We start from the raw sequence: 15,041 nt of genomic DNA on the forward strand, positions 1-15,041 counted from the left end.
GAGGCTCATAAACAGGTCTATTCCCTGGGGAAAAAAACAACAACAAATTTTGAACAGTCAGAGATGTTCTGAGTGTAATAACAATGATACTAACTACCGTCTTTAGAATGCCCACTATGTACCCGGCACAGGCACTCTATTGTGCTAAGCACCCTAAAATGCAGCAACTCCATGAGGTAGGAATTATGACCTCCAATTTGCAGATGAAGAAACAGGTTCAAAGAGGTTTTAGTTACAGTTGGCCCTCCATATCCATGGCTATCTTGCGGATATGGCAGGCTATAAGGGACTTGAGCATCCACGGATTTTGGTATCTGAGAGGGTCTAGGAACCAACCCCTTGCGGATATCAAGGGGTGACTGTATTCAGAGCCCTAAAGCTAAGAAGCGGCATTCCATATGGTCAGAGTATTGGACAGGCAGCCCCTCCCTTTCCCAGGACTTCCTATATCTCACACTCCTGGAGGTACAGGAAGGAGACAGGAGTAAGGAGACACTCCTGTCTCCTTATTACAATTTTTTTTTTTTGAGATGGAGTCTCGCTCTGTCGCCCAGGCTGGAGTGCTGTGGCGCAGTCTCGGCTCACTGCCACCTCTGCCTCCTGGGTTCAAGCGATTCTCCTGCCTCAGCCTCCGGAGTAGCTGGGATTACACACTTGTGCCACCACGGCTAATTTTTTGTATTTTTAGTAGAGACAGGGTCTCACCATGTTGGCCAGGCTGGAGTGCAATGTCTTATCTCAGATAAAGTGAGCGCAATACTCCTGTGCTATGTCAGGGTGTGGCACCATCAGCTACCCAGGTGTCCAAATCAGCACCCTCATATGTCCCACGACTCTTTCCAATCCTTCACTGCCCACAGCCAGTTTTTTTGTTTGTTTGTTTTTGAGATAGGGTCTCACTCTCAGCCCTGGCTCACTGCAGGCTTGAACTTCTGGGCTCAAGCGATCCTCCTACATCAGCCTCCTGAGTAGCTGGGACTACAGGCATTTGCCACCACGCCTGGCTAATTTTTAAAAAAGTGTTTTTTTGTTTTTTTTTTTTGTAGAGATGAAGTCTCACTGTGTTGTTAGGGCTGGTCTTGAACTCCTAGGCTCAAGTGATACGCCTGTGTTGGCCCCATGAAGTGCTGGGATTATAGGCGTGAGCCATAGCACTCTAGTCTTTTACCAAAGAACTATTGGTCCTACCTCCTCAACATCAAATGTTTATTTCTGTCCATGCATTCAATAAATACTTACTGAGGACCTACTATGTACCAGGTACAGTGCGCTACAGCTACGAGAGCCAACAAAAACATTCTAATCCCAGCCTGGCCAACATAGCAAGATGCCTCTCTACCCCAAAAATTGAAAAAATTAGCCAGGCATGGTGACACACCCCTATAGTTCTGGCTACTCTGGAGACTCTGGCAGGAAGATCCTGGAGCCCAGGAGTTGGAGGCTGCAGTGGGCTGTGGGCGACAGAATGAGACCGTGTCTAAAACAAAAACAAAAAAACTCAGAACAGCATTCTAGCTCCTTTCTAGCAGTTACGGTCTAGTGGAAGAACCATGTGGGAATAAGTGCTGTGAAGAACAGAGCAGGTTGGAGAGATGGACCGTGATGGGACAGCTATTTATAGAGGGTGATCAGGGACAATCTCTTTGAGGAGGTGACATGTAAGCGAGAGATCTGAAGGAGGTGAGGGAGTGGGCCCTGTGGCTACTAGGAAAGAGTGTTCCAGGATGAGGGGACAGTAAGTGTGAATGCAATCCCTGTGAACACCCTGAGATGGCTTGAAGGCCTTTCCATCTCTGCAGTCAACAGCCTTTATGATTTGGCCCCTGACTCCCTCTGCAATCCCTTTTATCTTTCTCCACCTAGTGCTCTGTGTTCCAGTGAGTTCTAGTTCCACCAGGCCCTTCCATGCATTGTTCCTTCTGTTCTCTCTCCCCTCCTCTCTCTTTGGGGTTGAGATGGAGTCTTACTCTGTTGCCAGGCTGGAGTACAGTAACACAATCTCAGCTCACTGCAACCTCCGCCTCCCAGGTTCAAGCGATTCTCCTGTCTCAGCTTCCTGAGTAGCTGGGATTATAGATGCCTGCCACCATGCCCAGCTAATGTTTTTGTATTTTTAGTAGAGACGGGGTTTCACCATGTTGGCCAGGCTGGTTTCAAACTCCTTACCTTGTGATCCACCTGTCTGGGTCTCCCAAAGCACTGGGATTACAGGTGTGAGCCACCTCACCTGGCCCACAATTCTTATCACATTGTATTGTAACCACATGTTGAATTATCTGTCTCTTCCTCTTGACTATAAAATGCATACATGTCCTCCCCATCATTGCCGCCCCAACAGCTAGCACAGGGCCTGCCATAACCATGATGAAATGGACATGTTATGCTCAGTGTCACTTATAACTATGTTATCCATTTAGAAAAGTCTATTAGCATTGGCTCAGTAGCCAGCCTCTGCCTACTGTGTCTTGGATCTGCTATTACTTCTGGGTGCCTCACCTTGCCCATCTCCTTGGTCAATCCTGACTTGAGCAAATGTTCCATCAGCAGCTTCAATCCCCTCACTGAGATACTATTGTATCACTGTATACAGGTGTGAAGGCTGGCCTCAGATCACTCTTCGCCATCCATTGCTATGTTGGCTTAACGCTTACTACTGGGTTTTTGCCTCAGTTTCTCTCTCTGGCATTCAGGGTCTAAGCTGAGACTGCTATGAGCCTAATCTGTTTTTCAGGGTCTCAGATTCCCTGCCTAGTTCTTAGACAGCCTCCTCAGAGAGTTAGACTGTATTCTCTCTCTCTTTTATTTTTTCTCCATCAAGGCCTATGTATTCCCAATACACCTGGGAGCTGAATGGGGTCCTATCTAAAAAGACAGCTCACTTGAAGCCACAATGCCACCACATACCAAATATTACCTAACTTTTCTCTTTCCAGCTGAGTGCCCTTGGGCAAATGACCTAACTTCTCTAGGCATCACATTCCTCATCTGTTAAACAGATGCTTAAAGAAGGGTTGTTAGGAGGACTCAATCAGGTGATGCACTGTGGTAGTAAAATAATGAGCCTTCAAAGACATCCACATCCTAATCCCCAAAACTATAAATATGTTACCTTACACGGTAAAGAGACTTTATAGAAGTGATTACATTAAGGATGTACAGATGGGGAGAGTAGCCCAGATTATTCAGGTGGGTCTAATGAAATCACAAGCATCCTTACAAGAGGGGGGCGGGGGCACGGGCACGTGAGCTGAGTCAGAGAAGGTGTTGGAAGACACAGGTTATAGCAATGCTGCTACTGGAAGCGACCAGAAGGCAAGGGATGCAGGCGGTCTCTAGACACTGGAAAAGGCAAGGCAAGGATCCTCTCCTAGAACTCCAGCGGGAATGCAGCCTTTCCAGTAACTTGATTTCAGTCCAGTAAGTCCCATTTCGGACTTCTGACCTCCAAAATGTAAGATAATAAGTTTGTGTTGCTTTAAGACATAAGTTCCTGGTAATTTGTTACAGCAGCAATAGGAAGCTAACACATGCACATGAAGCATTTTGCAGATTCTGGCACATAGTAAGTGTTCTTACAATGTTATTGTCTATTCCTGCTCCCATACTCCTTGGAAAGAACCCACTGAAAGGCAGAGACGCTTGGCTCCATTCCCGGCTCCCCTACCAACTTGCTCTTGGTGGTGGTGGTGTTGTTTTTTTTTTTTTTGAGATGGAGTTTCACTCGTCTTGCCCAAGCTGGAGTGTAATGGCGCGATCTTGGCTCACTGCAACTCCTGCCTCCTGTGTTCAAGTGATTCTCATGCCTCAGTCTCCCGAGTAGCTGGGATTACAGGCACATGCCACCACACCCAGCTATTTTTGTGTGTGTTTTTAGTAGAAATGGGGTTTCACCATGTTAACCAGGCTCATCTCAAACTCCTGACCTCGGCTGATTGGCCCGCCTCAGCCTCCCAAAGTGCTGGATTATAGGTGTGAGCCACCGTGCCTGGCTCTTGGTGATTTTGAATAAGCCATTTCCCCACCCTGACCACCATCCTTGGTTATTGCTGCCAGAGCAAGTCACTGGGTCTCTCTGGTGACTCCTCAGGGATCAGTCCTATCACTGTGTAAGTTTCCTCCATCTCTTGTCCCACCAAAACCCTGCTCCTCCTCTACCCATATAACTGAGGTCCCAGCCTTGCTGCTGAGCCCACCTGATTACAACTAATTTGTAAAATTTCATACTGAAGGCATAACCATTCAGGTATCTAGAAAATGCACGGGTCAACAATACTTAGAGATTATCTAATTTAACATGCTTGTTTTGCAGAAGAGAGAAAGAAAACTCTGGGAGGGGAAATGACTTATTCAAAATCACAGAGCAAGTTGATAAGGAAGCCAGAAATGGAGCCAAGCTTCTCTGCCTCTCAGAGCGTTTTCTGCCATGCTACACCCTCTGCACTAGCTCCAGTTTGCCTCCAAATGCTGTTTCTTTTCTTTTTTTTTCTTCACTTACAGCCAATCTAAAAAGGGCCCTCAGGATCGCCCACAATGCCCAGCTTAGCTTCTTGACAAACACCTTAATGGCGCAGCATTGCCTGTTGGCTGCCATCGGCTCTTGAGTGGGTGGTTAAGTGCAATAGCGGGAATTCCCTGGCGCTCCGCAGAATGTCCTTGGCCCACTCCCAGGAGGCCACCACAAGCCAGATGATCACCATACCCAGGAAGGTGGCACATTTGGGGTCTTGGGTCAGCACTGGGATGTCCAAGTTTTGCATTTCTGGGGAGGCCTCTGCCCACAGTCAGGAGTGTGGCCATGGTCTCATTCACTCTCTGGAAAAGGAGGGGCCTTAGTCTTCCTTGCCCTTTCCAAGGCCCTCCTGCAAATCTGCCAATTTTCTGTCCCCAGAGGCTTGACTGCTTGATGAGTGAAGAAAAGGGAAAAGTGAAGACAGACCAGTGGCCAGACCTCAGGTTTTTTTTTTTTTTTTTTTTTTTTTTTTTTTTTTTTTTTTTTTTTTTTTTTTTTTTTTTTTTTTTTTTTTTTTTTTTTTTTTTTTTTTTTTTTTTTTTTTTTTTTTTGAGACGGGGTCTTACTCTTGTCGCCCAGGCTGGAAATGGCAGAATTTTGGCTCACTGCAACATCTGCCTCTCGGGTTGAAGCAATTCTCCTGTCTCAGCCTCCTGAGTAACTGAGATTACAGGCGTCCACCACCACGCTCAGCTAATTTTGTATTTTTTAGTAAAGATGGGGTTTCAGCACATTGGCCAGGCTGGTCCCAAACTCCTGACCTCAGGAGATCCACCTGCCTCGGCCCCACAAAGTGCTGGGATTACAGGGTGTAAGCCACCGTGCCCAGCCTTTTTTTTTTTTTTTTTTTTAAAGACAGAGTTTCACTGTATGGCTCAGGCTGCAGTGCAGTGGTACAGTCTCTGCTCACTGTAGCCTCAACTTCTTGGGCTCAAGCAGTCCTCCTGCCTCAGCCTCCCAAGTAGCTGTTACTATAGGCACATGCCACCACACCCAGCTAATCTTTGTATTTTTTGTAGCGACGGGGTTTCATCACGTTGCCCAGGCTGGTCTCAAACTCCTCGGCTCAAGCGATCCTCCCACTTTGGCCTCCCAAAGTGTTAGGGTTACGGACGTGAGCCACCACACCCAGACCAAGTCTCAGTTTCTTAGCTACAACAGGGATATGGTTGAACTAAATAACCCATAAGTAATGATAAAAAGTTCCAATATTTTCGCCTAAGTGGATGGACTGTGAAGCCGATCTTCTGGTTCTTCATTGCCAGTCTTAAAGTCCAAATTCTTTAGCATGACACAACAGCCCTTACAATGTGATGCCAATGCACCTTTCCGGCCCTATCTTCTTCTTTTGTAGAGATGGGGTTCTGCTCTGTCGCTCAGGCTAGAGTGCAGTGGTGCAATCATAGCTCACTATGACCTCAAACTCTTGGTCCCAAGCAATCCTCCAGCCTCAGCCTCCTGAGTAGCTGGGATTACCAGCGTGAGCCATTGTGCCCAGCTCTACCAGCCTCATGTTCTGTCCCGTACCTTCCACCCTTTACTGCTCACCTCAAGTACCCCAACCTCTAGCTATACTGACCTCAGTGTGTTGCCTGAACACATCCTGCAGGGTCCTACCTCTGTGCCTTTATTTCATTCCTTCCCCCTAGAATTCCTTTCCTCCGTGTACTCTGGCCTCCCCCAGTGTACTACTTCAAGATGCAACTTGAATGCCACTTCATCGGGGGGGCTATCTGTCCGGGGTTACATGGACTGTCTCTGTGCTCCCAATGGCATTACATATATCCTAATTTATAGCATAGTTTGTATTATATGATAAATGTTGGTTTACATGCCTGTAGTACCCTTTGAACTCATCCTCATGGAAGTTACAGTCTGGTAGGAGAGATAGATAATAATCCAGAAAGGAAAGGAAAACTTGTGAGGTGGGTAGAGTGCTGGGCCCAAGAACAGAAAACGTAGCTTGTGTTCTTTGCTTTAATTTTTTATATATATATATATGTGTGTGTGCGTATATATATGTATACACACACACACATATATACAAGTATACATATATATGTATATATATACACACATATACATATACATATTTAATTATATATGGTTAATTATATATATATATACACACATATTTAATTATTTATATATATATATGGTTGATACTAATGCCTTGCTTTCCTCTACTTGCTTTGTTTAACAACATGTATAATCTTTGGGAAAATGTTATCTTTACACATACATAGGAGTTTGCTGTTATTCTATGTGTCACTAAAGCCTATTCAAAGTTGCCTTTTACAAAAAAAAACCCAAATGCATGGAGTAATGATGAAGAAAAACTAGTGAAGGACTTGAATAGATTAACCCTGACTTGTCTACAGAAACCAAGTGATTCGCTGCAAAGTCTCTCAGTAGGGGAGGACCACAGGGGGAATTCACACCTTTATCCATATTCAAGTCCCTAAAATGGGTACTCACCCCTCAGTTGTGCTAAGAAAGCTTAAAAGAATTTAGGGCAGGAGCCAGCAGCCCGAACAACTCAAGAACAAGCCCCAGTCCCTCCACTTCCTCCACGTGACTCTGAGCAGGTCTCTTCTCTGCTCAGAAACCTTTAATGACTCCCCTCAGCCTTTGGAGAAAAGCCAAATGCACAATCTGCTCTCAACCTCCCTCTCCAGCCTCTTCTCCTTATACACTCTTACTGGAAACAGCAAGTAACCTGGTGCTCCAGGCACATCAGATGATCCACTATTTCCTAAACATGCCATGTACTTTTGTAGGGCCATGGTTCATAGTTTTCATTCTGTCTGGACTGTCCCATTCAGCCTTCTCCATCATCTTCCTCCCTCAAAGGTTCATCTCAGGTACCACCTTCTTCCTGAAGCATTCTCTGGGAAAGCTCGTCTCCTCCCTCTTCAGTGCTTCCATACACCTTGTTATACTTCTAGCATTCATTAATTTATTTTATTTTCACTTATTTTTCAAAAAAGGGACTGACTTTTGTGTGCCAAGCACCATTCAAAGAAGTTGTTGGGATTAGATAACAAAATTAACTTTAAAATATTTATCACAGGTCCAGAATGTGTCATGCACTGTGCTAGGAACTGAGGAGATATTGGCTGTGGTTTGTTCTTCCTGTTTTGAGTTCAAATAATACCATACTATAGGGCTAGGCATTTCCTAAGATTAGTCTTTTGGTTACAATTATAATTTACAATTATAATTTATTAGTTCTAAAAATACCTCTTTCAAGGACTGGAGTAGGACATACTTGAAAGTAGAAAAGATTGGCTAAAAGGCTATAATAATAGTCCAGAAAGGGAAACTTGTGCAGTGGGCAGAGTGCTGAGCCCAAGAACAGAAAACCTAACTTCTGTTCTTGCTTTTTTTTTTGAGATAGAGTCTTGCTCTTTCACCCAGGCTGGAGTGAAGTGGTGCTATCTCAGCTCACTGCAACCTCTGTCCCCTGCGTTCAGGCAATTCTCCTGCCTCAGCCTCCCAGGTAATTGGAATTACAGGTGCATGCCACCACGCCTGGCTAATTTTTGTATATTTAGTAGAGATGAAGTTTCACCATGTTGGCGAGGCTAGTCTTAAACGCCTGACCTCAGGTGATCCATCCGCCTCAGCCTCCCAAAGTGCTGGGATTACAGGCATGAGCCACCACGGCTGGCCTGCTTTAATGTTTATGAGCTATGTGTGGGTCCTTGGACAAGATGATAGGCAATTCACATCATCTTTGAGTCTCCATTTACTCACCTAGAAAATGAGGACAATATCTTCCTTATCTACCTCATGGTATTGTTGCCAGGACCAAATAGGGCCACACACACAGCATCTGGAAGGTGCAAAGCACTTTACAAATATAAGCAGCTATTAAAGTAATATGAAACCCCACAGTAAAAATAAGAGAAAATGAATTAAAAATACAGCAGACTAGATCCAGCTTATGTAAAAGGAGAACTTCCTAATAGTGAGATTTTTTTTTTTTCCAGACAAGAATGAAGATATACTGGAAGCCATGATCACAGTGAAAGAGTATTTCCAATGAAGGAAGTACAGGTTGTCAATGAGTCCCAGCTCTAAGAAAGGTTTTAGAAAGGGGCTTGGACCTACATGCCCATGAGTGCCTATTTCAGATCCATGTAACTTTTTGAGATAAAGGATAAAGAGTAGAATCATTGGTTGCTCATTGAATACTTAATGGTGAGCATTGAGAGTTGGGGATTTTGTTCAATGTAAAAAGATAAAACATTTTGGTTGAGAAAGATCTGCCTAAGGACCAACCTCCCTTTCCCCAACAATAATGTTTAACTATTAAAAAATAAATAGTGCTGGGCGCAGTGGCTCATGGCTGTAATCCCAGCACTTTGGGAGGCTGAGGCGGGCTGATCACTTGAGGTCAGGAGTTTGAGACCAGCCTGGCCAACATGGTGAAAACCCATCTCTACTATAAATACAAAAATGAACTGGACATGGTGGCACACATCTGTAATCCCAGCTACTCTGGAGACTGAGGCATGAGAATCGCTTGAACCTGGGAGGTGGAGGTTGCGGTGAGCTGAGGTCACCCCACTGTGCTCCAGCCTGGGCAACAGAGTGAGACTCCTTTTCAAAAATAAATAAATAAAATAAAAATAAGTAAGTAAGTAAATGACAGACTGGGTGGGGCTGCTTTAAAGTGTTTCCTGGAGAAGAGAGAAGAAAATGACAACTAGAGAAATCAGGGAAAGTTACTGGAGAAGCAGGGCTTGAGCTGAAACTTTAAGGAAAGGGTTCAAATGAATGGGCAGGGGTGCAGAAGTAAATAACATGTGACAATATCTAGAGAAACATGGGCAGCTTGTCTAAGGGTAAATGAGAGATGAGCTTGTCTGGAGTAAGGATGTATTATCGATAAGCAGTGGGGAATATGGCCTGCTAATGGGGAGGTAGGGGGGAGTCAGACTCCAAAGGGCTTAAAAGACAGAGGAGTAAGCAACATTATCTGCTGGCTTAAAAGCAACAATATTTCTATAAGGTTTCAATCAAGTGATTCCCTAGTGTTCAGTGAAAGGATAATTAGGCAGAAATTATTGAGAGAAGCAGTGAATATAATTTGTCTTTCAGAAAGTTTTGGACAATGTATTAGACATTTAAAATGGAGTCATTGTCAAATTAAGGGTGATGTTTTTGTCACTTAGAAAACAACAGATAGGTATAAATGGTCACTTCTGTGAATGAAAGGGGATTCAGAGTGCAGGGGGCCCCAAGAGACCATGTTGAGACCTGTCTCACTTAAATTTTTTATAAGTGATCCAGAAGAGGTAGAACAAAGTGAACATTTCAGGACTTCAGATCATGTTAAGCCCTTTCAGACAGGGAAATGCCGTGCCAAAAGAAAGGGAAGGAGGAAGGGGTGGAGGGAGGGAGAGAGAAAGAGCGAGTGAGCAATGCTTGAAGGAAGTTACTGAGTGCAATGCACGATGGCAGAAAAACGTCAATGTGGAGAAATGAAAGGTAATGCACTCCAATAAAAATAATCCACAGGCAGGGTGTTGTGTTCCAGGCTATTAGTTTTGACCCAGGAAAAGGATCAGGGAGCTATTACAGATTGTTCCCTAAGGACAGTTGAAGTCGGGAAAGCTGACAGAGGGATGGAGGAAGCAGGATGGGACCTGGAGACCAAAGAAGAAATCAACCCTCCTTTATGCAAAACCATAGGGTCCTACATCTGGAGACAATGGTCAAGTTGACATCTATTGAATATTAGGGCCCTAGATAAAGGACAACTAAAATGACCCAGAGAATGAGTGTGGCTATTCTAGGGGTCTCGTGTCATAGGGGGAAACTTGAATAATCAAAGCCTGTAAAAGTGATAAGGGTAAGGACAAGGGAAACATAATCTTCTCTACAAATTCTGAATATGTGAATATAGCTTCCTCTTAATGCTTGAAATATCATAGGAATAAAAATGTGTCAGAGTTGAGATCATCTAGCTCTATCTCTTTATGTTAGACACGGTGAAATTCAAGCCTAGCGAGGGCAAGGAAATGGCTCAAGGTCACGTAAACCAATGGGGGCCAAGGTCAGATCAGAGCCCAGCCCTCCTTAACCCCAGGTCAGGGTACTTCCACCTCATCCTGTGCACTCAGGCAGTCTAAAGGGCTCTTTTTTCTAGGGTATAAACTTAGGAAATGCATTACTTTAACATGTGATGAAACACATGTGAAAACACAAAGAGGCTACGGAAAGTTTCCACAAAAAGTCAACCGGCAATTCTAAAATCTTTGGTGGACAACTGCCAACTGGCCCTAAAGGTTCTTTTACACACCCTGTTTTTGTTGTTGTTGTTGTTTTGTTTTGTGGAACCTGTAACCCTTTGAGAGACTGAAGAAGTCTATGGGTCCTTGCCTAGAAATACACACATTTGCACTTAAAAACACAAATTTGTACATAATTTCAGAGCATGTATGAGCCCCTGAGCTCCATGCCCAATTAAGAATATCTCTTCAGGCAGATTCTTCTAAACAAACAGACTGCCTGCTTCAACAAACACACTCCACCTCTTAGGATGACTGAAGATATCACTGATTTTCCTCAGCAAAATACAGTTGTCCCAACATTTATTAGAATTGCAGACCTTTAGGTTGGAAGATACTAGAGAAATTACCTAGTCCAACTGCTCCCCTCCATGAGATATAGGATAAGGTCATGCGTAAATAACGAGGAGACTAGAGTCAGCCAGCCTAGGTTAGAATTCCAACTCCATCACTCACTATCTGTGTGACCTTGGGCAAGTTACTTAAGCTCTTTGAGTCTGTATCTACATCTGTAAAATGGGGATAATAATTGGAACTATTTCATAGAGTAGTGACGAGGATTGAATTGGATCATTCGTATAAAACATAGCACCAGGCCTGGCACGTAGTGTTCAGTAAATGCTAGCTGGCATTATTGTGATGATGCATGTATCCATGCAGGCATTGTGCATGCCTCCATCCAGTCCCCTCTGAGAGCTTTTACTTGCACAGACCAGTGATGAGCAGCTCGCCTCCTCCTAAGCTGGTTGAGCAGCTCCAATTGTTACAAACTTCTTCCTATATTGAGCCCAAATTTGTCTTCTTGCAACCCCTACTCCCGTTGGTCCCAGTTCTGCCCTGTGGGGCCAAGCTAGAAAAGTCTATCCCACCTCCACCTGACAGCCCTTCAGCTACGAAGACAGGGATCGAGTCCTTCCTCCGCCCTCCCCCCTCCCCCTTTCCAGCTTGAACATCCTGGGTTTCTTCTCCCAACCCACAACAGACTGGCTGCGCTTACTATTTACTCCGAGGCGTTGTACGGTTTCCCTCACACATAGTCATGCAGGCCACACACCCCACCGCCACCACCACAAGCCAGACCCTCGAGATTGGCCCCCGCCCGCTGCCGCTGTCCGCGGTGCTGAAGCCACTGCCGGCCACGGCCCTCGGTGCGGCCCTCCCCGGCCCCAGTCCTGGGCCGCGGACCCGAACCCCAGGCGCGAACCCCCGGCGCGCCACCTCCGCGACCCCGAAAGCAGCAGGCGCGGCCCGGCCTGGCTCGGCCCCGGCGCCGCCCCCCACCCTGCCCGGAGGCCCCGAACCCGTGGCCCCTGGCCCCGCGCGCCAGCCCCACCTGCCCGGCGAAGGGCGCCTCCGCCTTGGCCGCCCGCGCTGCCGCCACCGCCGCCCGGTCCCCGGCCCCCGCCGCCGCCACCGCCGCCGCCGCCCGCGCGGCACCCGGGAGGCAGCAGAGCGCGGGCAGCAGCAGCAGCAGCAGGAGCAGCCGCCCGGGGACCCGCCAGCGGCTCCAGCGTGGGGCCCTGCCCGGCGGCGGCGGCGGCGGCCCCGGCGTGGCGCGGCCGCCCCGGCTCCTCGGCATCCCCGCGGCGGGGCCCGGCCGCCCAGCTGCGATGGCGGCGGCGGCGGCGGCTCCGGCCGGGTCCTCCCGCTGCAGCCGCTGCGGAGCCGCCGAGTCACGGCGCCGCGGACACGCGCCCGGCCCGCCTGCCTTCGCCGCCGCCGCCACGGCTGCCTCGGCCGCCAGCGCGCCCCCGCCTCCGCGCGCCCCGCCCCGGGTGGGGGGCGGCCGGGGGCGCGGGGGCAGCACCCAGGTGGGACCTGAGAGGGCAGCAGCCCTGGAGCGGCGCTGGGGAGGGGTCGCAGAGGCTAAAGGAACAGCTCTAGAGGCACGGTCCGAAGGGGTGGAACTGGAAGTCGGGGTCTGGGGGGCAGCCCTGAGCGGGAGGGGGAAGAGACTCAATCCGTAATCCTAGAGGTCGAACCCGCTGGGTGGCTCTAGGGGAGCATATCTGAGGTTGGGGGTCCGGAGACCTGAGGAGAGGGTCCAAGGGAGTGGCATCGGAGGAGAGGGGCTCTGAGAGGCAGCCTGGGGGAGGAGACTGAGGAGCGGCCCCGGGGTACAGGCGGGGTTGGAGAGCAAGCTAAAGAAATAGCACTGGGTCTGAGAGAGTGACACCGGAGGGGATCTCTGAGCGGCTCTCCTAGGCCGGGGTGGTGGGGAAGGAGATAGAGAAGACGAAAGAATAGACCTGAGGAGCGCTGAAGAGGGGGCAATCCTGGGAGACATTAGGTGAAGTTGAGGTGAGGCTCAGTCCTTCATCCCCTAGAGGGAGAGAGCTCACCCAGCTGGGAAGATCATCTTTCATCCAAAACAACCCATATTTATCAAGCGCTTTCTATTTGTAGGGCTCTGGGCTACTTGGGATACCGGAAAGAAAGAAAGATGAAAGAAAGAAAAGAAAGACAGAAAGAAAGAAACCCCAAACCCCAAAACAAAAATAGAAAAGAGAAGGCCAATTTCCTGAAGTGCAGAGGTTTACAGCTTGATGAGAAAACATAAACGCAAAGAAAAACGGGATGGCAAACACCACGTGTTAACAAGGATACGAGCAAGTTGCTCCAGGGGTCCAGGGAGACCTGATGAGGGGCTGGGGAAGTTAGGGAAAAGTGTAATAGAGGGGAGACTCTAGCTAGGCCCTGAGGGAAAGGCTGGATTTAAACAAGAGTAGGGTAGAGGAGAGGGCATTTCATGTAGGAAGTTGAGGGTGTACAGGATGTATTTGAGGCAGCAGATACGTTTCTCTGGAGCACAAGGTTCCTATAGGAAAGTGTTGGGAAGTGAGGGAAATAGTACAGGACAGTGAATGCTAGGATAATAAATTTGGGTTGTATTCTGAAGGAAAATGGGGAGGGGTGGTGATTAAAGGTGTGTGTGTGTGTGTGTGTGTGTGTGTGTGTGTGTGTGTGTGTGTTTAAGCAAGATGATGTGTGAAAAATAGTATTTTATGGTTACTTGGTAATTTGGAGATGCAAAAAGGGCACAGGCTTTAGCGTCAGACCTACGTTCATATCCTGGCTCTGTTCCATTTTTATAAAATGATGCTAGTATTACTGTATAAGATTGCTGTAAGAATGAGGTGGTTGACACTTAATTGATATTCCATGTTACTTTCCCTCCCAGTGGAGAGAATAATGACCAGAGGAGGCAGAGAGATTGGTTAGGAGACTAGTGTAATTGTCTAAGTTTAACGAAACAAGGATAACAAGCATAATTAACATTTATTGAGTGCCTAATACATACCAGTTACTGGGCTAAGCACTTCCCTGCACAATATCTCATTTAATCTTTATAGATAAGCCCTATGAAATAAATGCCATTATTACCCCCAATTTAGGTTAAGAAAGTAGAAGGCTCTGAATAAGTCTGCCAAACTTGTGTGATTCATAAATGATAGTGCTGGATCAATTTGACTTTAGAACCCATTTTTTTCTAGGATGAGGGTGGGAAAAGAGAGAGATTTAAGAGACAATGGGCATACAAGAAGAGGGAAAGGAGTTTGGAGTGACGGCAAATCGAGAAAGATGGATGGCAGCATCTTTGCAGAAGTGAAATAATAATGTGGAGGAACTGGCTTGAAGGAGGTGATGAGGGGCTTGGTTTTAGACTTGCTGAAACTGGGGTGACCACAAGATCTGTGAGATGGGTATGGGAATGAGTTCAGAAGAGGGTGGAGAATGGATACTTTGGACACCTTCGGATAAATATGGTAGTTGAAGCTGAAAGAGAAGAGTTGAAGAGAATAAAAGGCCAAGGGTTCCATCCTGAGACACATATTCAGGGCCTGAGAAAAGTCAAGCCAAAAGTGAGCCTAAAGATTGTCCAAATAATGAATCAGGATTATGCAGTATCACTGGAAAGAAGAGGAGAGGTTCAAAGAAAGGGAAGGAGTTGGTTGGATGCAGTGACTCACACCTGTAATCCTAGCACTTTGGGAGGCAAAAGTGGGCAGATTATATGAGTCCAGGAGTTTGAGACCAGCCTGGCCAACACGATGAAATCCCAACTCTATAAAAAATACAAAAATTCACCAGGCGTAGTGGTGCATGCATTTAATCCCAGTTACTTGGGAGGCTGGGGCCTGAGAATCTTGAACCTGAGAGGCAAAGGTTGGAGTAAGCCAAGATCGATGGAGCCACCATACTGTAGCCTGGGTGACAGAGTGAGACTC

At 46.9% G+C, this 15,041-nt stretch overlaps 1 protein-coding gene across 1 annotated transcript in view; it reads right to left on the minus strand.

Moving 5' to 3' along the window:
• The window catches only part of MMP24 (matrix metallopeptidase 24), a 51,245-nt gene extending 38,851 nt beyond the window's left edge, over positions 1 to 12,394 (minus strand). Inside the window, exon 1 of the mRNA XM_017513516.2 lies at positions 12,146 to 12,394. Coding sequence (XP_017369005.1) covers positions 12,146 to 12,391 — 246 coding nt within the window. The 5' untranslated portion in view covers positions 12,392 to 12,394. The remainder of the gene's footprint in view (positions 1 to 12,145) is intronic.
• Between the last annotated feature and the right edge of the window lie 2,647 nt (positions 12,395 to 15,041).

The sequence above is a fragment of the Cebus imitator genome, unplaced genomic scaffold (genome assembly GCF_001604975.1).
Source record: "Cebus imitator isolate Cc_AM_T3 unplaced genomic scaffold, Cebus_imitator-1.0 Scaffold18, whole genome shotgun sequence".
Taxonomy (NCBI): Eukaryota; Metazoa; Chordata; class Mammalia; order Primates; family Cebidae; genus Cebus; species Cebus imitator.